Raw genomic sequence first — 22466 nt, forward strand, 5'->3', positions numbered from 1 at the left:
GAGCAGGGTGAAAACACCTGTTGAATTCAGATGACAGTTTCTCCAGGTGGGGAACTGAATTCCTGCAGGAGAAAAGCATCTTTGTTTTCCGATGTTTCCAACACTTCCTCCAGGTTGAAGTGCACCGGCCTTTCATTCCTCAGCTCAAGGCCTTGGTGTAAAGGCAGCGACAGCGCTGATCATGTGTATCACGTCTTTGTCTCTTTTCCCTGAAGCTCATAGTTGAGCTGGTTCAGATTTGCTGTTTTGTCCATCATCAGACAGTCCCTCACGCTCCTCACTTCGTGACTCCAGAAAAATGATTTGATCTCGGGCAGCAGAGTCAACCAATCGTTGCAGTACTTTCCCGCGACTCAACCACCTTACGTAAGCCTGAGAATCAGGTCACCCACCGTATGCGGCATCAAACTCAACTAATAAAGATTTAAACAAACGGTGCTGAAGTCCTTTGCGCTAATCGAATTAACAATCATATCGACAAGTGTCATGACGTGAGACGAGTCCACAGCTTTACCAGCTAGTGCTTGCTGATGGATCACACAGTGATCGTTGAAAAACTCTGGGAAATCGGGATCGCGACGGCACAGTGCAACGAAGCCCGAATGCAGTCCACGCATTTCTGGTGTCCCGTCTGTAGTGATCTCTACCAGCTTATGGATGGGAATGCTGTTATCATGCACATAACGTTTAAACTCATTGTTTAAACGGGCTGCCCCCAGGTGGTAAGAGTAGGCAACAACACATCTGCCACGCTGATCCTCAACACTGGGGCCCCTCAGGGGTGTGTACTTAGTCCCCTCCTGTACTCCCTTGTTCACCCACGACTGCGTGGCAAAAACACGACACCAACACCATCGTTAAGTTTGCTCAATGTGAGCAACACAAAAGAGCTGATTGTGGATTACAAGAAAAGGAGGGCCGAACAGGCCTCCATTAACATCAACGTAGCTGTAGTGGAGCGGGTCGAGAATTACCTTGGTGTCCACATCACCAACGATCTATCATGGTCCCAACACAACAAGACAGTCATGGACAAAATCTTTTGCCCTCAGGAGACTGAAAAGATTTGGCATGGGTCTCAGATCCTCAAAAAGTTCTACAGCTGCACCATCGAGAGCATGGTTGCATCACTGCCTGGTATGGCAACTGCACACTACAGAGGGTAGTGTGTATGGCCCAGTACATCACTGGGGCCAAGCTTCATGCCATCCAGGACCTATATAATAGGCAGTGTCAGAGGAAAGCCCATAAAATTGTCAGAGACTCCAGTCACCCAAGACATAGACAGTTTCTCTGCTACCACATGGCAAGCGGTACCGGAGCACCAAGTGTAGGACCAAAAGACCCCAAGCCATAGCTGGCTACATTCTTTTTATGACAAACATTACAAATATGAAGGCCATGCATCGTTTTAGTAAATAATACCTTTTTCATTACAAAAGTATTTAGTGGTGTGGCTGTCAGCCAAATAAAGTTGCACTTCTGTTGTCCTCTGATGAAAAGTTATTTTCTGCCAAATGTGTTGCACCAATGTATTTTCAGAAGGAAAACTATAGTTACATGTCCCTGATCACTCTATTGAAGCAAAAAAAAAACCCAGCTGACCATCAATATAAAAACACGACCCTGTCAATACACAGCTTGACTCCTGCCTTCTCCCATTGTGCTATTTACAAACACATGACTGACTCAACTGTTCTGGAGAACTACGGTAAGCTTCATAATGTAAAATAATGTGACAGGAGAAATGAAGAACCCGACCTGCTTTATCTCCTAACCTATTCCACAGCAGGTATTTACTTTAAAAAGTACCTAGAAATATTAAAATGTTATTGAAAAACTTCAAAGAAATACAGTATAGACTGTATTGAAAAAACCATTCGGTGGCTAGTTCCAAATACCCCGCTACACAGTATACCGCCCAAGTCTAATATACACACTACCTAGTGAAGAAAATGATTCAAATGTTGACGTGACCTAAATTGATCAGATCTCCTGTGTAGCTGATGCTAGGTCTTCCACCTACATATTGAGCCTTGGCCTGTCTGTCTGTCATGGCTTTCCATCTCCATGTTTTAACTAAGATTAACATGCTGGGACGGATAGACTCACACCAGTGGTCGCTGGCTTCGCTAAAAAGTTCCAGCACCAAGTCCCTTTGCAACTAACAGCATGTTTTATTCTTCCCTCCTCGCTTTTCCCTTGTGTTCTGCCAGAGACAGAACCCAGACTTTCTGCAGAACAGGACTCAGCCAAGCAGAAAATTAACCGGCGTGCTTAGAGGGGAACACGGCCCAACTTGGCAACCGCACGTCGGCCGGGTTAAGGGAGAGAGAGAGAGAGAGAGAGGGGGTGTCGCTGCCTCCACAATTAAGACGTCTTGAGTTGTCAAGAGCAATATTCCAAAGGACAGCTGATTCTCCCCATGGGTTCTTCTCCAACTCTTAATGAGCAAGAACATGCGTCTTAAGATGCAGAGCAATGAAACTAAGACACAGATACAGTGTTCAAATTCACCTACGGTAGTGTCAACACGCATTCTAAAGGCTGATGTCCTGCTCCAGCCTGTCCTCAGACACGAGGTGAGGGAATGGATTGGTTGGCGAGCAAGGCTGAGAGGGGCGAAAGGTGATTGATTTACAACAATCTGGCCTTAATGCCCACCTGGTACAGCCAGGAGAGGACTGGTCACCCTCAGAGCCTGGTTCCTCTCTACCCAGTACAGCCAGGAGAGGACTGGCCACCCTCAGAGCCTGGTTCCTCTCTACCCAGTACAGCCAGGAGAGGACTGGTCACCCTCAGAGCCTGGTTCCTCTCTACCCAGTACAGCCAGGAGAGGACTGGCCACCCCTCAGAGCCTGGTTCCTCTCTACCCAGTACAGCCAGGAGAGGACTGGCCACCCCTCAGAGCCTGGTTCCTCTCTACCCAGTACAGCCAGAAGAGGACTGGCCACCCTCAGAGCCTGGTTCCCTCTCTACCCAGTACAGCCAGGAGAGGACTGGCCACCCTCAGAGCCTGGTTCCTCTCTAGATTTCTTCCTTCTAGGAGTTTTTCTCTATAGACACTGTGCCACTGGGCTCCCGAGTGGAAGTCTCATAGGGCGGTGCACAATTGACCCAGCGTCGTCCGGGTTTGTCCGGTGGAGGCCGTCTACCTCACTAGGGTAGGAGGCCGGATTCGGAATTTTGGATGAAAAGCGTGCCCAAATTAAACTGCCTGCTACTCAGGCCCATAAGCTAGGATATGCATTTTTGGATAGAAAACACTCTAAAGTTTCCAAAACTGTTAAAATAATGTCTGTGAGTATAACAGAACTGATATGGCAGGCGAAAACCAGAGGAAAATCCAACCAGGATGTACTACTTTTTTGAAAGGCTGTTTTTCCATTGAAAGCCTATCCACCATACAAAGACTTAGGACCCAGTTCACGATCTCTATGGCTTCCTCAACATGTGACCAGTCTTTAGGCACTGTTTCAGGCTTTTACTCTGAAAAATTAGGGAGATACAGCACTTTCAATGAGAGGACAGTGGAAATTTACAGACATGAGCCAAGCGCGTGATCGGGAGCGCGCATTTCTTGTTTCTCCTTTTCTATTGAAGAAGCTTTTGTCCAGTTGAAATATCAGTGATTATTTATGACAAAAACAACCTGAGGATTGATTTTAAACATCGTTTGACATGTTTCTACTATCTTTTATTGTACTTTTTTGACTTCGTCTTGGTTTTGAGAGCTCGCATTGTGCCTTTGGATTTGTGTACTAAACGCACCAACAAAACGGAGGTATTTGGACATAAAGATGAACTTTATCTATTTAAAGATTATCGAACAAAACAAACATTTGTTGTCTAACATGGAGACCTGGGAGTGCCACCAGATGAAGATCAAAGGTAAGTGATTCATTTTAATTTCTGACTTGTGTGACACTCTCCTTGGTTGGAAAATGACTGTATGGGTTTCTGTGCCAAGGTGCTGACATAATCGCAAAGTGTGCTTTCGCCGCAAGGCCTTTTTTGAAATCTGACACAGCGGTTGCATTAAGGAGAAGTTTATCTGTATTCGTATATTTAACACTTGTATCATTTATCAATGTTTATGATGAGTATTTCTGTTATTTGATGTGGCTCTGCACTTTCACCGGATGTTTGTTTGAGACAATGCATTTCTGAACATAACACACCCATTTCAAATGAGGTTTTCGGACATAAAGAGGAACTTTATCGAACAAAACACACATTTATTGTGTAACATGAAGTCCTGTGAGTGCCATCTGATGAAGATCATCAAAGGTTAGTGATTAATTTAATTGCTATTTCTGACTTTTATGAGCCCTCTCCTTGGCTGGAAAATGGCTGTATGGTTTTCTATGACTTGGTGCTGACCGAACATAATCATTTGGTGTGCTTTCGCTGTAAAGCCTATTTGAAATCGGACACTGTGGCTGGATTTACAAGAAGTTTATCTTTAAAATGGTGTAAAATACTTGTAAGTTTGAGGAATTGTAATTATTGGAATTCTGTTGTTTTGAATTTGGAGCCCTGCAATTTCACTGGCTGTTGTCGAGCTTGTACCAGACAGGTTAACTAACTTGCCTAGTTAAATAAAGGTTCAATTAATTAATTCTGCATTGCTTGCTCTTGGGCTGGGTAACTGTCATGCCCTTAGTGACAACTGCTGACATAAAAGGGTTTTCTAAAAATAAATGTGATTTGTGCAGGGGCAGCGAGGCTTACCTTCACACTGGTTTCTGGGTAGAATCTTCCATCTTGTTTTTGATAACTGTTTCCAGAATCTGCAGAGCATAGTACTGTAAAGCACAAGGAGAGAAACAGCGCTAGGTGACAGTGGTCATAGCAACGCTGAACATTAAAAACATGGTGTATATTTTGGAGCAACAGAAACAAAAGAAAAACATGAATTGAGTCTAAAAAAAAAATAGAGAGAGATTTTTTTTTAACCTTTTCAATCGGATTGTTCATGCAGATTTTTAAGTAAGTAAACATTTCAATAAAAGTGCTAGTTTAGTTTTGGTCTCTACGAGCCACCGTAGGGCTGAAGGCATGTAGAAGTCCTGCTGTTTCTCCCAGGACCACACCAGAAGGTGAACGACCGAGGGGGAAGAACACTAATACACCTCACACAACATTTGTTTCGTTCAATACTACTGTTTTATTTGGTTTTTAAAAGTGACGGATTCTGCTTGTAATAAAGAATACTATATAAAATAAAGATATTACTATTATTACCACCGCACCATTGTTTTTAGTTACGTCAAACCAAGTAGCCTGAGAGACATTGCAGGTTTGGTATATACAAACTTAGTCTAAGCAATTTGTTTTAAAAGGTTGTCAGCAGGTTTAAAATGTTGTTTAGGAACCACCAGGGTAAGACCGGCGTCTTACTGCACCTAACAAACCTCTAACCTCACAACAACCAAAATAATCAGGTTGTGTGTGCATCCCAAATGACATCATATCCCTTATATAGTGCACTACCAGCTCTGGTTAAAAGGAGTGCACTATATAGGGAATAGGGTACCATTCTAGACACGGACCATTTTTTCACCTTAAACTGGTGTGTCTCAAAAGAAACAGCAAGACCAGCCACAGGTTTTCATTTGTCCTATATCTATCAAATGGTAGGTAAAAATAAACATTTAAAAATGACTTAAATGTTACAAAATACTGTATTTTATTATTTAGTCTATTGTTATTTGGATCAACAGTATTTCAACTGCAGGGATCACTGTTTCAAAAGGTGGAAGACAGTAGGGATCACTGTTTCAAAAGGTGGAAGACAGTAGGGATCACTGTTTCAAAAGGTGGAAGACGGTAGGGATCACTGTTTCAAAAGGTGGAAGACAGTAGGGATCACTGTTTCAAAAGGTGGAAGACAGTAGGGATCACTGTTTCAAAAGGTGGAAGACAGTAGGGATCACTGTTTCAAAAGGTGGAAGACAGCAGGGATCACTGTTTCAAAAGGTGGAGGACAGTAGGGATCACTGTTTCAAAAGGTGGAAGACAGTAGGGATCACTGTTTCAAAAGGTGGAAGACAGTAGGGATCACTGTTTCAAAAGGTGGAAGACAGTAGGGATCACTGTTTCAAAAGGTGGGAAGACAGCAGGGATCACTGTTTCAAAAGGTGGAAGACAGTAGGGATCACTGTTTCAAAAGGTGGAAGACAGTAGGGATCACTGTTTCAAAAGGTGGAAGACAGTAGGGATCACTGTTTCAAAAGGTAAGGTGGAAGACAGTAGGGATCACTGTTTCAAAAGGTGGAAGACAGTAGGGATCACTGTTTCAAAAGGTGGAAGACAGTAGGGATCACTGTTTCAAAAGGTGGAAGACAGTAGGGATCACTGTTTCAAAAGGTGGAAGACAGTAGGGATCACTGTTTCAAAAGGTGGAAGACAGTAGGGATCACTGTTTCAAAAGGTGGAAGACAGTAGGGATCACTGTTTCAAAAGGTGGAAGACAGTAGGGATCACTGTTTCAAAAGGTGGAAGACAGTAGGGATCACTGTTTCAAAAGGTAAGGTGGAAGACAGTAGGGATCACTGTTTCAAAAGGTGGAAGACAGTCAGTGATTCAACAAATAAATGAGATTGAACGTTGTTAGTTTTAAAGCTGGGGGGGGTTCATTAAAGGTGCACTACACTGTTATCACTACTAACTGTTGGTCTCCACCAATAGCAGGTGTCAGCCGATGCCTATTGAACATCTGGACAACCTTTTGACTGATACACCTTTAATTATCACCAGACAGAATTAAAACAAGGCAGAAATTAAACAAGGCAGAAATAAAACAAGACAAAAAGAAAATGAAAGAGGGTGAGGTCTTGCAACACTTTTTTCCGCTGCCACCAGAGCCGCATTGCAAGGTTTAGGGGGAGAGAGAGAGTAAGAGCAAGAGCAAGAGAGAGAGAGAGAGAGCAGAGAGAGAGAGAGAGAGAGACAGCGAGAGAGAAGATCAGAGAGAGAGAGAGATCAGAGAGAGAGAGACAGAAAGAGAGAGAGAGAGAGACAGAGCAAGAGAGAGACAGAAAGAGAGAGAGAGAGAGAGAGACAGAGAGAGAGAGAGACAGCGAGAGAGAGAAGAGCAGAGAGAGAGACAGAAAGAGAGAGAGAGAGAGACAGAAAGAGAGAGAGAGAGCAAGAGAGAGAGCGAGAGACAGAAAGAGAGCGCGAGAGCAAGAGAGAGAGCGAGAGACAGAAAGAGAGAGCGAGAGAAAAGAGAAGAGCAAGAGAGAGAGAGACAGAAAGAGAGAGCGAGAGCAAGAGAGCAAGAGAGAGAGCAGAAAGAGAGAGACAGAGCAAGAGAGAGAGCGAGACAGAAAGAGAGAGCGAGAGCAAGAGAGAGCAAGAGAGAGAGACAGAAAGAGAGCGAGAGAGAGAGAGAGCGAGAGAGAGAGAAGAGAGAAGAGAGAGAGAGAGAGAGAGAGACATAAAGAGAGAGAGAGAGAGAGAGAGAGCGAGAGAGACAGAAAGAGAGAGAGAGAGACGTAGAAATAGAAAGAGTTGTGATCCCTTCAGGTGAAATATCACTACTAGACCTCATCAATATTACTGTCCCTACCGACCCTACTGACTGCAGTCTGTACCCCACTCTCTCTGCCCAACTGACTGCAGTCTGTACCCCACTCTCTCTGCCCAACTGACTGCAGTCTGTACCCCACTCTCTCTGCCCTACTGACTGCAGTCTGTACCCCACTCTCTCTGCCCAACTGACTGCAGTCTGTACCCCACTCTCTCTGCCCAACTGACTGCAGTCTGTACCCCACTCTCTCTGCCCTACTGACTGCAGTCTGTACCCCACTCTCTCTGCCCAACTGACTGCAGTCTGTACCCCACTCTCTCTGCCCTACTGACTGCAGTCTGTACCCCACTCTCTCTGCCCTACTGACTGCAGTCTGTACCCCACTCTCTCTGCCCAACTGACTGCAGTCTGTACCCACTCTCTCTCTGCCCTACTGACTGCAGTCTGTACCCCACTCTCTCTGCCCTACTGACTGCAGTCTGTACCCCACTCTCTCTGCCCTACTGACTGCAGTCTGTACCCCACTCTCTCTGCCCTACTAATGACTGCAGTCTGTACCCCACTCCCTCCTCCCTAATGACTGCAGTCTGTACCCCACTTCCTCCTCCCTAATGACTGCAGTCTGTACCCAACTCCCTCCTCCCTAATGACTGCAGTCTGTACCCCACTCCCTCCTCCCTAATGACTGACTGCAGTCCCCACTCCCTCCTCCCTAATGACTGACTGACTGCAGTCTGTACCCCACTCCCTCCTCCCTAATGACTGACTGACTGCAGTCTGTACCCCCTCCCTCCTCCCTAATGACTGACTGACTGCAGTCTGTACCTAATGACTGCAGTCTCCCTCTACCCTAATGACTGACTGCAGTCTGTACCCCACTTCCTCTACCCTAATGACTGCAGTCTGTACCCCACTTCCTCATGACTGACTGAAGTCTGTACCCTACTCCCCTCTACCCTAATGACTGACTTCAGTCTGTACCCCACTTCCTCTACCCTAATGACTGCAGTCTGTACCCCACTCCCTCCTCCCTAATGACTGCAGTCTGTACCCCACTCCCTCCTCCCTAATGACTGACTGACTGCAGTCTGTACCCCACTCCCTCCTCCCTAATGACTGACTGACTGCAGTCTGTACCCCACTCCCTCCTCCCTAATGACTGACTGACTGCAGTCTGTACCCCACTCCCTCCTCCCTAATGACTGCAGTCTGTACCCCACTCCCTCCTCCCTAATGACTGACTGACTGCAGTCTGTACCCCACTCCCTCCTCCCTAATGACTGACTGACTGCAGTCTGTACCCCACTCCCTCCTCCCTAATGACTGACTGACTGCAGTCTGTACCCCACTCCCTCCTCCCTAATGACTGCAGTCTGTACCCCACTCCCTCCTCCCTAATGACTGACTGACTGCAGTCTGTACCCCACTCCCTCCTCCCTAATGACTGACTGCAGTCTGTACCCCACTCCCTCCTCCCTAATGACTGCAGTCTGTACCCCACTCCCTCCTCCCTAATGACTGCAGTCTGTACCCCACTCCCTCCTCCCTAATGACTGCAGTCTGTACCCCACTCCCTCCTCCCTAATGACTGCAGTCTGTACCCCACTGAAGCAGATGTAATAGAAAGTGCTGAACAGAACAGAGTCAAAGGGAATGAAAAGGGTAGACCTTGTGTCGGCCTGCCGTCAAAGCCTAGCCGTTTCAAGGTGCACAGGAAGACACACCCCTTTTCCTCCTATTACAACCAATCAACATAACGGAAACATTAGGATTCATATCAATAGCAAATAGGAAGTAGTAACAACTTGAATTAATTCAATTCAATTTCTTTAGGAAAACAAAGTTATTTGAAAGTAGTTATCAATTACTAAAAAAAACAAATGTTCACAACAAGTGTTTTTGTCAATAAAATGATGCACTGTTGTTGTCTGTTATTTTGTCAATAAATGGAGAGAAAAAAGGTGAATGCAGAATTTAGACAAATCCAAGAGGTGTTTTACCTTTTCTGATTCCCTCTTTCCTGTCTTTTCCTCTAAAGACCTCATTTTGGGACAAGTAATGAATTTGAAACTATAACAAGACTGTTGGTAGATCAACTCAAGACATTAGTAATGGATGTCGGGGTTGAAGGGCAACAAGCAACAACAAAAACCTTTGACCTTTAGGGACTATGAAGTCTTTATGTGCTCAAAATAAGTCTGTTGCCAACTGTCACAGAAATGGAACAGCATGAGGTCGCAGAGATGTTCACGTCACTACTTAACTAAACAAGGTAGTGATCTTTCTGCTTACCAGGATGGTCTATTGTTTTGCTCTTCAGCGGGAGGGGGCTTGTTTTATCGTTTCCCTGCACGGTGTTGTCAAGAGGAGACTTCAGGTAGCTCTTATAAAAGGCAAGCTAAGCACGGCATCTCCCCCCTCCTGTCTGCGTACCCCTTTACAACTAACCAAACCATCTGGGGAGGCAAATATAACATAGTAACTTAGTGGTATCACAACTAAAACGTTCTCTGGCTGACAATATCCCAGAGCTGTGTTACACGGCTATTTAACGGCTAGTGGTGACGCTGTGCCTGCAGTGTATTTAACATGTTTACATGGTCAGCACAACGGTAGCTTACTTTTGATTACATCAATTCTTTAAACATTCACACAAAAATGTGTTTTAACTGATGAAGATTATCTCATAGAACAAAACATAAGTTACATTTTCAGCGTTTAGACAACAACAAACGACAAAGAAACACTAATCTCCCCCCCCAATGGCTTGCCCAAAAAGACACCGCTACTACTGCTCACTATGATTGTGAGGGGACTTATCCTCCGTTAGTGCTTACAAAAAGAGACCGCTACTACTGCTCACTATGATTGTGAGTACCATACTAAGGTATTTCACGTGTAGTGAGTACCATACTAAGGTATTTCACGTGTAGTGAGTACCATACTAAGGTATTTACGTGTAGTGAGTACCATACTAAGGTATTTCACGTGTAGTGAGTACCATACTAAGGTATTTACGTGTAGTGAGTACCATACTAAGGTATTTACGTGTAGTGAGTACCATACTAAGGTATTCCACTGTGGAGATGCCTAGTTTGACTCAAGCTGACGGTGAATGGGGGTGGTAGGGGGTCTCTAAGGAGGAGAAACAGAGTAAACCTACATCAGTGTTACAACTCCCAAATCTAGCAACACCAAAGACAGACCAAAACAACCAACCATCCCTCCACAAATATTCTATCAAATCAGATAATTTGTGACATAGGGAGAACGACAGGGCTCGACAGACAGAACTACACGATAACCTACCATTGGGCTCGGCAGACAGAACTACACGATAACCTACCATTGGGCTCGGCAGGCAGAACTAGACGATAACCTACCATTGGGCTCGGCAGGCAGAACTACACGATAACCTACCACTGGGCTCGGCAGACAGAACTACACGATAACCTACCATTGGGCTCGGCAGACAGAACTACACGATAACCTACCATTGGGCTTGGCAGGCAGAACTACACGATAACCTACCATTGGGCTTGGCAGGCAGAACTACACGATAACCTACCATTGGGCTCGACAGGCAGAACTAAACGATAACCTACCATTGGGCTCGGCAGACAGAACTACACGATAACCTGCCATTGGGCTCGACAGACAGAACTAAACGATAACCTACCATTGGGCTCGGCAGACAAAACTACACGATAACCTACCATTGGGCTCGGCAGAGAACTAGACGATAACCTACCATTGGGCACGGCAGACAGAACTACACGATAACCTACCATTGGGATCGATAACAGACAGAACTAAACGATAACCTACCATTGGGCTCGGCAGACAGAACTACACGATAACCTACCATTGGGCTCGGCAGACAGAACTACACGATAACCTGCCATTGGGCTCGGCAGACAGAACTACAGACGATAACCTACCATTGGGCTCGGCAGACAGAACTAAACGATAACCTACCATTGGGCTTGGCAGGCAGGCAGAACTACACGATAACCTACCATTGGGCTCGGCAGACAGAACTAAACGATAACCTACCATTGGGCTCGGCAGGCAGAACTACACGATAACCTACCATTGGGCTCGGCAGGCAGAACTAGACGATAACCTACCATTGGGCACGGCAGACAGAACTACACGATAACCTACCATTGGGCTCGGCAGACAGAACTAGACGATAACCTAACATTGGGCTAAGCAGACAAAACTAACGATAACCTACCATTGGGCTCGGCAGACAAAACTAAACGATAACCTACGTTTGAGTGTGTGTGTGTTTTAGTTTGATCCATCGAACCCTGTTTAAAGTTGTTGTTCTATGTAAGAGCGCTGCTGTTGATGCCACATGCTCCTCAAGGGGAAAAGGCCTAAGTAACACCACTGTATCTGACATTTAGCAGACGTTTTCATCCAGATCCACTTTTAGTCATGTGTGCGTACACGTTTACATACACGTGACGGGGGAAATGGAACCCACTATCCTGGCGTTTGCAAGCGTAGTGCTCTACCGACTGAGTGACAAGTGAGTTGTAACTACCAGCACCTAACTTCCTCACAGCTGAAGTGCTGCGACCCTCCACCAACGGGTGCTCCCTGCGGGGTTTTGACTTACTTTGGTGTTCATGCTCTGGGAGAACTCCAGTATGGTGTCCACTCTGGTCCAAGCATCCGGGTGCTCTTTCAGCTGGGTCAGAACCTCCTGAGCCAGCCTTTGCTGCAACGCAGGAACAGGAATGGATGAAATACCATGTTGAAACATAGGCTCACACACTCTTTCACACACACACACACACACACACTAAAATGAACACCCGCCAAATGCAGGTAGATTTGGCATTGGCGAGTAAGATGTCCATTTCATACCTAATCAAATCTTACTGGTCACATACACAGGGTTAACAGATGTTATTGGTCACATACACATGATTAGCAGATGTTATTGCGAGTGCAGCGAAATGCTTGTGCTTCTAGTTCCGACTGTGCAGTAATATCTAACAAGTAATCTAACAATTCCACAACAACTACCCAATACACACACATCTAAAGGGATGGAACAAGAATATAGACATTACCATTCAAAAGTTTGGGGTCACTTAGAAATGTCCTTGTTTTGAAAGAAAAGCACATTTTTGTCCATTAAAATAACATCAAATTGATCAGAAATACAGTGTAGACATTGTTAATGTTGTAAATGACTATTGTAGCTGGAAATGGCTGACTTTTAATGGAATATCTACATAGGCGTACAGAGGCCCATTATCAGCAACCATCACTCCTGTGTTCCAATGGCACGTTGTGTTAGCTTATCCAAGTTCATCATTTTAAAATACTATTTGATCATTAGAAAACCCTTTTGCAATTATGTTAGCACAGCTGAAAACTGTTGTGATTAAAGAAGCAATAAAACTGGCCTTCTTTAGACTGGTTGGGTATCTGGAGCATCAGCATTTGTGGGTTCGATTACAGGCTCAAAATGGCCAGAAACAAAGACCTTTCTTCTGAAACTCATCAGTCTATTCTTGTTCTGATAAATGAAGGCTATTCCACCGGAGAAATTGCCAGGAAACTGAAGATCTCGTACAACGCTGTGTACTACTCCCTTCACAGAACAGAGCAAACTGGCTCTAACCAGAATAGAAAGAGGAGTGGGAGGCCCCGGTGCACAACTGAGCAAGAGGACAAGTACATTAGAGTGTCTAGTTTGAGAAACAGACGCCTCACAAGTCCTCAACTGGCAGCTTCATTAAATAGTATCCGCAAAACACCAGTCTCAACGTCAACAGTGAAGAGGCGACTCCGGGATGCTGACCTTCTAGGCAGAGTTGCAAGGAAAAAGCCATATCTCAGACTGGCCAATAAAAACAAAAGATTAAGATGGGCAAAGAACACAGACACTGGACAGAGCAACTATTGCCTAGAAGGGCAGCAAGCATAATTGCAAAAGGGTTTTCTAATGATCAATTAGCCTTTTAACATGATAAACTTGGATTAGCTAACACAACGTGCCATTGGAACACAGGAGAGATGGTTGCTGATAATGGGCCTCTGTAAGCCTATGTAGATATTTCATTAAAAATCAGCCGTTTCCAGCTACAATAGTCTTTTCCAAATTAACAATGTCTACACTATATTTCTGATCAATTTGATGTTATTTTAATGGACAAAAAAAAAGGTGCTTTTTTCTTTCAAAAACAAGGACATTTCTAAATGACCCCAAACTTTTGAATGGTAGCGTACATATAAACGTTGGCATATTGGTTAAAAGAATAAGAAATAAATAAGAACTATACCACATTAATTCTTACTAGTAAGACATGTATTGTTTTAGACACATTACAAAGCATTCTCATCCATTTCTGCCATTTTTAACAGAAAAATCTATTTTGTCTGGTAAAAAAATGTGAGTGACTGGTACACCGAAACGTGAGTGGCTGGTACACCGAAACGTGAGTGGCCGGTACACCGAAACGTGAGTGACCGGTACACCAAAACGTGAGTGACTGGTACACCAAAACGTGAGTGACCGGTACACCAAAACGTGAGTGACCGGTACACCAAAACGTGAGTGACTGGTACACCAAAACGTGAGTGACCGGTACACCAAAACGTGAGTGACCGGTACACCAAAACGTGAGTGACTGGTACACCAAAACGTGAGTGACCGGTACACCAAAACGTGAGTGACCGGTACACCAAAACGTGAGTGACCGGTACACCAAAACGTGAGTGACTGGTACACCAAAACGTGAGTGACTGGTACACCAAAACGTGAGTGACTGGTACACCAAAACGTGAGTGACCGGTACACCAAAACGTGAGTGACTGGTACACCAAAACGTGAGTGACCGGTACACCAAAACGTGAGTGACTGGTACACCAAAACGTGAGTGACTGGTACACCAAAACGTGAGTGACTGGTACACCAAAACGTGAGTGACTGGTACACCAAAACGTGAGTGACCGGTACACCAAAACGTGAGTGACTGGTACACCAAAACGTGAGTGACTGGTACACCAAAACGTGAGTGACTGGTACACCAAAACGTGAGTGACTGGTACACCAAAACGTGAGTGACTGGTACACCAAACGTGAGTGGCTGGTACACCGCAAAAACGTGAGTGACTGGTACACCGAAACGTGAGTGGCTGGTACAGAAAACGTGAGTGACTGGTACACCGAAACGTGAGTGGCTGGTACACCAAAACGTGAGTGGCCGGTACACCAAAACGTGAGTGACTGGTACACCAAAACGTGAGTGACTGGTACACCAAAACGTGAGTGACTGGTACACCAAAACGTGAGTGACTGATACACCAAAACGTGAGTGACTGGTACACCAAAACGTGAGTGACCGGTACATTTTATGCCCTGCACACACACAACATTTAAAAAGGCAGATGCATTTAAACTTAAACCCTTCAACCAATGACAAAGTGTGATAGAAAAGATGTCCCTGTTAATACATCACAATTTCAGACATTATTTTCTGCAATAGTAATTTGTATCTGTCCACCCAAAAACTATAAGTAAAACCGAGCAAGGCACCTGGGCAAGCAACCATCATAGCAAAATTACAAATCCCGCAAAACTCCATTAACTTTGTGGTTACTTGACAACTTACAGTTAGTGAGTAATTTAGCAGACACTCTTATCCAAAGTGACTTACAGTTAGTACATTCATCTGAAGATAGCTAGGTGGGACAACCACACATCTCAGTGGTAGTAAGGGGGGTCAGTGGTAGTAAGGAGGGGGGAGTCAGTGGTAGTAAGGGGGGTCAGTGGTAGTAAGGGGGGTCAGTGGTAGTAAGGGGTGAAAGTCAGTGGTAGTAAGGGAGGAAAGTCAGTGGTAGTAAGGGGGAGTCAGTGGTAGTAAGGGGGGGGAGTCAGTGGTAGTGAGGGGGGAGTCAGTGGTAGTACTGGGGGGAGTCAGTGGTAGTAGGGGGAGTCAGTGGTAGTAGGGGGGTCAGTGGTAGTAAGGGGGTGTCAGTGGTAGTAAGGGGGAGTCAGTGGTAGTAAGGGGGAGTCAGTGGTAGTAAGGGGGTCAGTGGTAGTAAGGGGAGTCAGTGGTAGTAAGGGGGAGTCAGTGGTAGTAAGGGGGGTCAGTGGTAGTAATGGGGGGGAGTCAGTGGTAGTAAGGAGGAAAGTCAGTGGTAGTAAGGGGGAGTCAGTGGTAGTAAGGGGGGTCAGTGGTAGTGAGGGGGGTCAGTGGTAGTAAGGGGGGAGTCAGTGGTAGTAGGGGGTCAGTGGTAGTAAGGGGGTCAGTGGTAGTAAGGGGGGGTCAGTGGTAGTAAGGGGGAGTCAGTGGTAGTAAGGGGGAGTCAGTGGTAGTAAGGGGGAGTCAGTGGTAGTAAGGGGGAGTCAGTGGTAGTAAGGGGGAGTCAGTGGTAGTAAGGGGGAGTCAGTGGTAGTAAGGGGGAGTCAGTGGTAGTAAGGGGGAGTCAGTGGTAGTAAGGGGGGAGTCAGTGGTAGTAAGGGGGAGTCAGTGGTAGTGAGGGGGAAGTCAGTGGTAGTAAGGGGGGAAAGTCAGTGGTAGTAAGGGGGAGTCAGTGGTAGTAAGGGGGAGTCAGTGGTAGCAAGGGGGAGTCAGTGGTAGTAAGGGGGAGTCAGTGGTAGTAAGGGGGAGTCAGTGGTAGTAAGGGGGAAGTCAGTGGTAGTGAGGGGGAAGTCAGTGGTAGTAAGGGGGAAAGTCAGTGGTAGTAAGGGGGGGTCAGTGGTAGTAAGGGGGAGTCAGTGGTAGTAAGGGGGAGTCAGTGGTAGTAAGGGGGAGTCAGTGGTAGTAAGGGGGAGTCAGTGGTAGTAAGGGGGAGTCAGTGGTAGTAAGGGGGAGTCAGTGGTAGTAAGGGGGAGTCAGTGGTAGTAAGGGGGAGTCAGTGGTAGTAAGGGGGGTCAGTGGTAGTAAGGGGGAGTCAGTGGTAGTAAGGGGGGAGTCAGTGGTAGTAAGGGGGAGTCAGTGGTAGTAAGGGGGAAAGTCAGTGGTAGTAAGGGGGAGTCAGTGGTAGTAAGGGGGAGTCAGTGGTAGTAAGGGGGAGTCAGTGGTAGTAAGGGGGTCAGTGGTAGTAAGGGGGAAAGTCAGTGGTAGTAAGGGGGAGTCAGTGGTAGTAAGGGGGAGTCAGTGGTAGTAATAATAATAATAATATATGCCATTTAGCAGACGCTTTTATCCAAAGCGACTTACAGTCATGTGTGCATACATTCTACGTATGGGTGGTAATATAATAATAATAATATATGCCATTTAGCAGACGCTTTTATCCAAAGCGACTTACAGTCATGTATGCATACATTCTACGTAGGGTGGTAAGGGGGATCGAACCCACTACCCTGGCGTTACAAGCGCCATGCTCTACCAACTGAGCTACAGGGGGAGGGAAGTCAGTGGTAGTAAGGGGGAAGTCAGTGGTAGTAAGGGGGGTCAGTGGTAGTCATGGGGGTAAAGTCAGTGGTAGTAAGGGGGAAGTCAGTGGTAGTAAGGGGGAGTCAGTGGTAGTAAGGGGGAGTCAGTGGTAGTAAGGGGGAAAGTCAGTGGTAGTAAGGGGGAGTCAGTGGTAGTAAGGGGGAGTCAGTGGTAGTAAGGGGGAGTCAGTGGTAGTCATGGGGGTAAAGTCAGTGGTAGTAAGGGGGAGTCAGTGGTAGTAAGGGGGAGTCAGTGGTAGTCATGGGGGTAAAGTCAGTGGTAGTAAGGGGGGTCAGTGGTAGTAAGGGGAGGAAGTCAGTGGTAGTAAGGGGGAGTCAGTGGTAGTAAGGGGGAAGTCAGTGGTAGTAAGGGGGGTCAGTGGTAGTAAGGGGGGAAGTCAGTGGTAGTAAGAGGGAGGAAGTCAGTGGTAGTAAGGGGGAGGAAGTCAGTGGTAGTAAGGGGGTCAAGTGTCAGTAGTACTTACCTGTGTTCCGATCCCGTGGTACAGACAGTTGACCACGTTGTCCAACAGGTTGATGTCTAGTTTCTGGCTGAAGTCTAGCAGCTGCTGCGCTGCATGATCTGCTAACACTGTCATAACTGCTGGCATGGAGCTCTGCAAGGATGGACAGCAAGGAGGGGGTTAGACTATGTGTGTGTGTGTGTGTGTTATGACTGACAAGAGGCAGAGAAAACATTCAACAGCAACAGGCAGAGAGTCATGTGAATGAATGGAGCATTCCAACCAGCTAACCACCTCTCCTAACCCCCTTCCCCTGCTCCCCAGTCAGTTACACACACACACAGAACGCTGGTGGCTCCTTAAATTGGGGAGGATGGCTCAAAGTGATGGCAGCAAAGGAATCAATGTAAAGATATCGAACTCATCAAACACGCGGTTTCCATGCGTTTGATACCATTCCATTCCAGACATTAGTATGAGCTGTCCTCCTCACAGCAACCTCCTGTGACACACCCCTCCTCACCATCTCCACCAGTAACAGTTGTATTTGTTGTATTCTGACAGTTGTATATTGACAATTCATAAAAAGCTTTTTCTGATATCGTTTAATAAACAAACATGTGTGACATACTGAAAATATCACATTATCATGCCACCTCCAGAAAACAATCGAACCACGTGCCACAGAACGTCACTTTGTTTACATCTGCACCTGCCAGGCGTGGCTATTTCGAAGTTCAAACACACCTTAAAATTTTACAGTAAACACTGACGAATGTAGAAGAATACTGAAATAAGCTGCTTTATCGTCTTATATCCGATGCGATCCATCAGTTTTTCCTCGCTTAACACAACCACCAACTTCGGTTGATAGCTACGGTGTAGTTAACGTTAGGTAGTATTGGGTGCGTTCCAGGTCTATATAATGCCGCGTTCAAAACAACTGGGTGCATGGAAAAATACAAAGTCAAATCATGACATCATTGATCTTCGGGTGGGAAAGTCTGAGCTCTAGAAAGAGGCCCGACTTCCCGAGTTTGATGACCATTCAAATCGATTTTTCCCAGTCAGAAGCTCGTTTTTTTTCAGACAACTGAAGTCAGAGATGTACTAGTTCCCAGTAGATTTGAACGCGGCAATAAAACATGCGCTAAGCAGCCCACGTGACATTTATCCATTACCTGCAACACTTCGTAAACGATAACAAGTTAGCGAAACTGGATACTGGTAAGGCTAGTTTACAAGTTCGTTTCAATTGGGGGAAAATTCAACGATCTCAATTCGATTAAAAAAAATGTAAAATTGTAAATACACACAGCACCACCAGCGCATTGCCCTGGCTAAATTCTGATTCGGTACCAAGCTATTGATAGGACTGTCGTTGATACCAAGACAAAAGGAAGTCTATGCCTCCAGAGAAAACATAAGGTGAATGCACCAATTTGTAAGTCGCTCTGGATAAGAGCGTCTGCTAAATGACTTAAATGTAAATGTAAAACGTGTGGTCCTCCATAGCAGGCTATCATCACCCTGACTCCCAGACACACGCCTCCCCTACCCCTCCCACTCCACGCTTATCAAAGGGAAGGCTTGCGTCCTTTACTACCCAGACAGTACAGCAAGTAATACACGTCTAACAAAATAGCTTTTAAAAAAAAAAAAAAAGTTTGAAAAGTAGCTATGACCCTAATGTATCTTAATGTTTTTATGCCTTACTAAAATAACAACTAACTTTGCCGTCCAAACACGGCGCATCACTGGTAAAGTTAACACAATTAACGTTAGAAAACTAGCAACAAAATGCATCCGCTCACACAACGGACGCTGTTTCTGAGGAAGGACTGAATGAATGAATTCATTATTTTTTTGTTTTTGTCGTCCCCCCGGTCCTCAGCATTGCTTGCTATCATCACCACACCACTCACACCCAACCCTAGCGGACTTTCTCACACACCCGCATCCCCTTGTAAAGTGCATCACACAGAAACGTTACCACTTACTTACCTACCTAGTAGTTACACTTTATTACTGGATGCTCTCTGGATTTTACATTCCAAAAGTGAAATTAAAGTCTAAAATATATATATATATTTTACCCCCCCCAAGTCAAATGCTACTTTGCACCCCTGAGTTACCTACCAAAAGTCCAAGCCTCTGACTGAAAGAAGATGGGCTTTTTTCCCCACAGGGAAGCTTGCTACAAGGTTATATACAATATCGTTGTTTAGTCAGAAATAGACTGGCTAACTGTTATCTCTGACACGTTAGCTGGCTCCAATTCCAGAAGGTGTATATTGATGGCTAGTTAATAAGGATCACAGATGTGGATTCCGCAACTATTATCACGGTACGCTCAATAATATACTCCGATTCATTTTACGAAATAAAAAAAAATAAACCTTGATTTACAATTTAATTCTTTAACTATAATGTTGTTGTTTTTTTTTTGTTGCAGCGGGGCGGTTTTGAGAGATTGTATTCCTGCGCCTCTTCTCCTCGTTGAAGCAACTAACTCACATAACCGGTTGAAACCGGTTCAGACTGGGAGATTCCATCTCGGTTTAGTTTTCAGCCGATGGCGCCGCGGAAAGTTTGGACTAACGGCACGCCCATTTTACACTCCCATTGGTGGGGTTGTTTTTACGGACATCGTTGCTTAAACTCTATTGGGTAACTCCGTTGTCAATCAATTTAAATTCGTCCAGGCACCCACGCGACTGCTCCGCCCGTGGTCAGAAAAAAGAGGGCGGACTCCGATCTTGCAGAATGGACTTTTCAATGCCTCCAACGTGAATGGCAAATAGTGCTTTCAATATTGTTTTGCCATTGTGTGCGCGTTTGTTAACAATCAACAATCACTTTGCAACTTGAGAAGTGTCGCTAGTATTGCACAATAGTCTTGACTTGATTGACGTTTAGAGAAATATAATTTTCCAACACTGTATCCATTGCAAAAGGATGTGTGACTTATCAACAGCATTTAATTTCGTTATCGACCCAGCTCACCATCACGCTGTTTTGTTGTGATCATGACATTGCAATTCACTAGTCTGTGCTGTGCAACCTACACGAGATTACAAAGAGGAAACGTGTTTACATTAGGTAAAGGAGATACAGTCCACAATACAATCGCCTGACTCGTGAGCCTGTTGCTGGTAATTTTCCACCAGCCACGAGTGGGAGTGGTTACAATGAATCCGCGCACTGCACAAGTTTACAAAAATGACATGGAAGGGAAATGTCCACGCTATGTGGTGTCCCTCTTCAGTTCAGAACATGACGTTAGCGTCAAAGACCATGTAACATTAGTCCCGATTGCAATTTAGGAGAGTTAAACAAATATGTCGTATCATTGCTACTCTCTGTAAAGGATGCAAACATGACAGCGTTTTTTTTAAAACCCTAACTGTCACGTGACCCAGCGTGCCACTTGATGGAAAAATACTGGATTTAGTGTCGGCAAGCCGTACTAGTAAAGTCATCCGCGAACATAATTGAGAGCGAGGTTTCAGAAGGACGTACGTTCCATTATTCTATAGGCTACCTTACCCAGCAACACAACGCTGTTTACCCTCAAATTCAATGTGCTCAGTGTGATTTGAGCTATCATAGAGAGAGACATTAATGACAGATTTTCAATCATTACGTGGCTATTACACACGTGCAATAATCAGTGTGTGGTTTTAATGTTCTATACTTTTGCACACAAACAAACATGGTCATCAATTAAGCAGACCATGCACACTGTCATTGCATGCTATTCTGCACAGGTCTGATTTACAATGCACACTACATGACCAAAAGTATGTGGACACCCCTTCAAATGAGTGGATTCTGCTATTTCAGCCACACATTGGCAGTAGAATGGCCCGTACTGAAGAGCTCAGTGATATTCAACATGGCACTGTCATATGATGCAACCTTGACAACAAGTCAGTTTGACAAATTTCTGCCCTGCTAGAGCTGCCTGTGTCAAGTAAGTGCTGTTATTGTGAAGTGGAAACGTCTAGGAGCAACAACGGCTCAGCCCTAAGTGGTAGGCCACACAAGTTCTATGGGACCACCGAGTGCTGAAGGGCATAGCGCACAAATATTGCCTGTCCTCAGTTGCAACACTCCATAGTAATGCACATGATTTTAGAATGAGATGTTCGACCGAGCAGGTGTCCAGTGGAAGTTCACATTTTTCTTTTTTTTTGTCAAATGTTAATTTCACCTGTATTCTACAAAGCTATTTGGGTTGAATCATATTAGTTAATTCACCCATATTCTACAAAGCTTTTGGGTTTAAGCCTATTTTAACAATATGTGCTGGCTACACACAGAAAAATGTGTATCTTCCTGTCTATGTGTGAACTTGATGCCTTCACTGGCCTACTACAGCCACGCCTGAAAGATAACAGCAATGAAGAGTCATTTAGGTAAACCATATATAGAAATATACACACAAGCCAAGAAGTCCTCAGCCATGCAGGTCATTCAGTAAATGTTTGAAAGAGTGTGTATAGTCCCCTCTGGCTTAGATTTTCTCTCATCTTCTTCTTCTCTTGAAGTCAATGTGAAATTCCAAGAAATTCCACCTTGAAAGAAAAACAAACAGGGCTGCCGACTTTCCAGGAACTTGAGAGAAAAAAAGCAGCGTTTGAGTTACGTCCCTCAGTGATCTCAGCTCCTTCAGGTTTAAATTTAACAGGTAGACAAACGGACGGCTCAAATGGCACCCTAGTCCCATAGGGCTCTGGTCAAAAGTAGTGTATTATATAGGGCCCTGGTTAAAAGTAGTGTATAATATAGGGCTCTGGTCAAAAGTAGTGTATTATATAGGGCTCTGGTCAAAAGTAGTGTATTATATAGGGCTCTGGTTAACAGCAGTGCATTATATAGGGCCCTGGTTGACAGTAGTGCATTATATAGGGCCCTGGTTGACAGTAGTGCACTATAAAGGGAATAGGATGCCATTTGGGATGCACTGTGTGCACGGACTGTTGAAATAAGGTTCTGAGATTTAGGTCTGCCTCAGGAGAAAATAGGTTTCTATTCTCAAAGGGATTCT

At 45.0% G+C, this 22466-nt stretch overlaps 1 protein-coding gene and 1 long non-coding RNA gene across 6 annotated transcripts; one reads left to right on the forward strand and one right to left on the reverse strand.

The window, feature by feature from the left end:
• Window positions 1–4736: 4736 nt before the first annotated feature.
• Window positions 4737–20794, reverse strand: LOC127925153 (exportin-1-like). The gene is made up of 4 exons (XM_052509932.1): window positions 20420–20794; window positions 17435–17566; window positions 12168–12269; window positions 4737–4808 (listed from the first exon to the last, which is right to left on the reverse strand). Exons 1-4 carry the CDS (start codon window positions 20420–20422, stop codon window positions 4737–4739), a joined length of 309 nt encoding a protein of 102 aa, XP_052365892.1. The 5' UTR covers window positions 20423–20794.
• Window positions 5627–7035, forward strand: LOC127925154 (uncharacterized). 5 transcript variants are annotated; one of them, XR_008119880.1, is made up of 5 exons: window positions 5627–5822; window positions 5855–5982; window positions 6015–6110; window positions 6144–6207; window positions 6245–7035. It is a non-coding gene; the product is annotated as an uncharacterized LOC127925154 (long non-coding RNA). The 5 variants fall into 5 exon arrangements; XR_008119882.1 differs by having other exon boundaries at window positions 5855–5950; XR_008119883.1 differs by lacking the exon at window positions 6015–6110.
• Window positions 20795–22466: the final 1672 nt, after the last annotated feature.

This window comes from Oncorhynchus keta, unplaced genomic scaffold, assembly GCF_023373465.1.
Source record: "Oncorhynchus keta strain PuntledgeMale-10-30-2019 unplaced genomic scaffold, Oket_V2 Un_contig_5194_pilon_pilon, whole genome shotgun sequence".
NCBI lineage: Eukaryota > Metazoa > Chordata > Actinopteri > Salmoniformes > Salmonidae > Oncorhynchus > Oncorhynchus keta.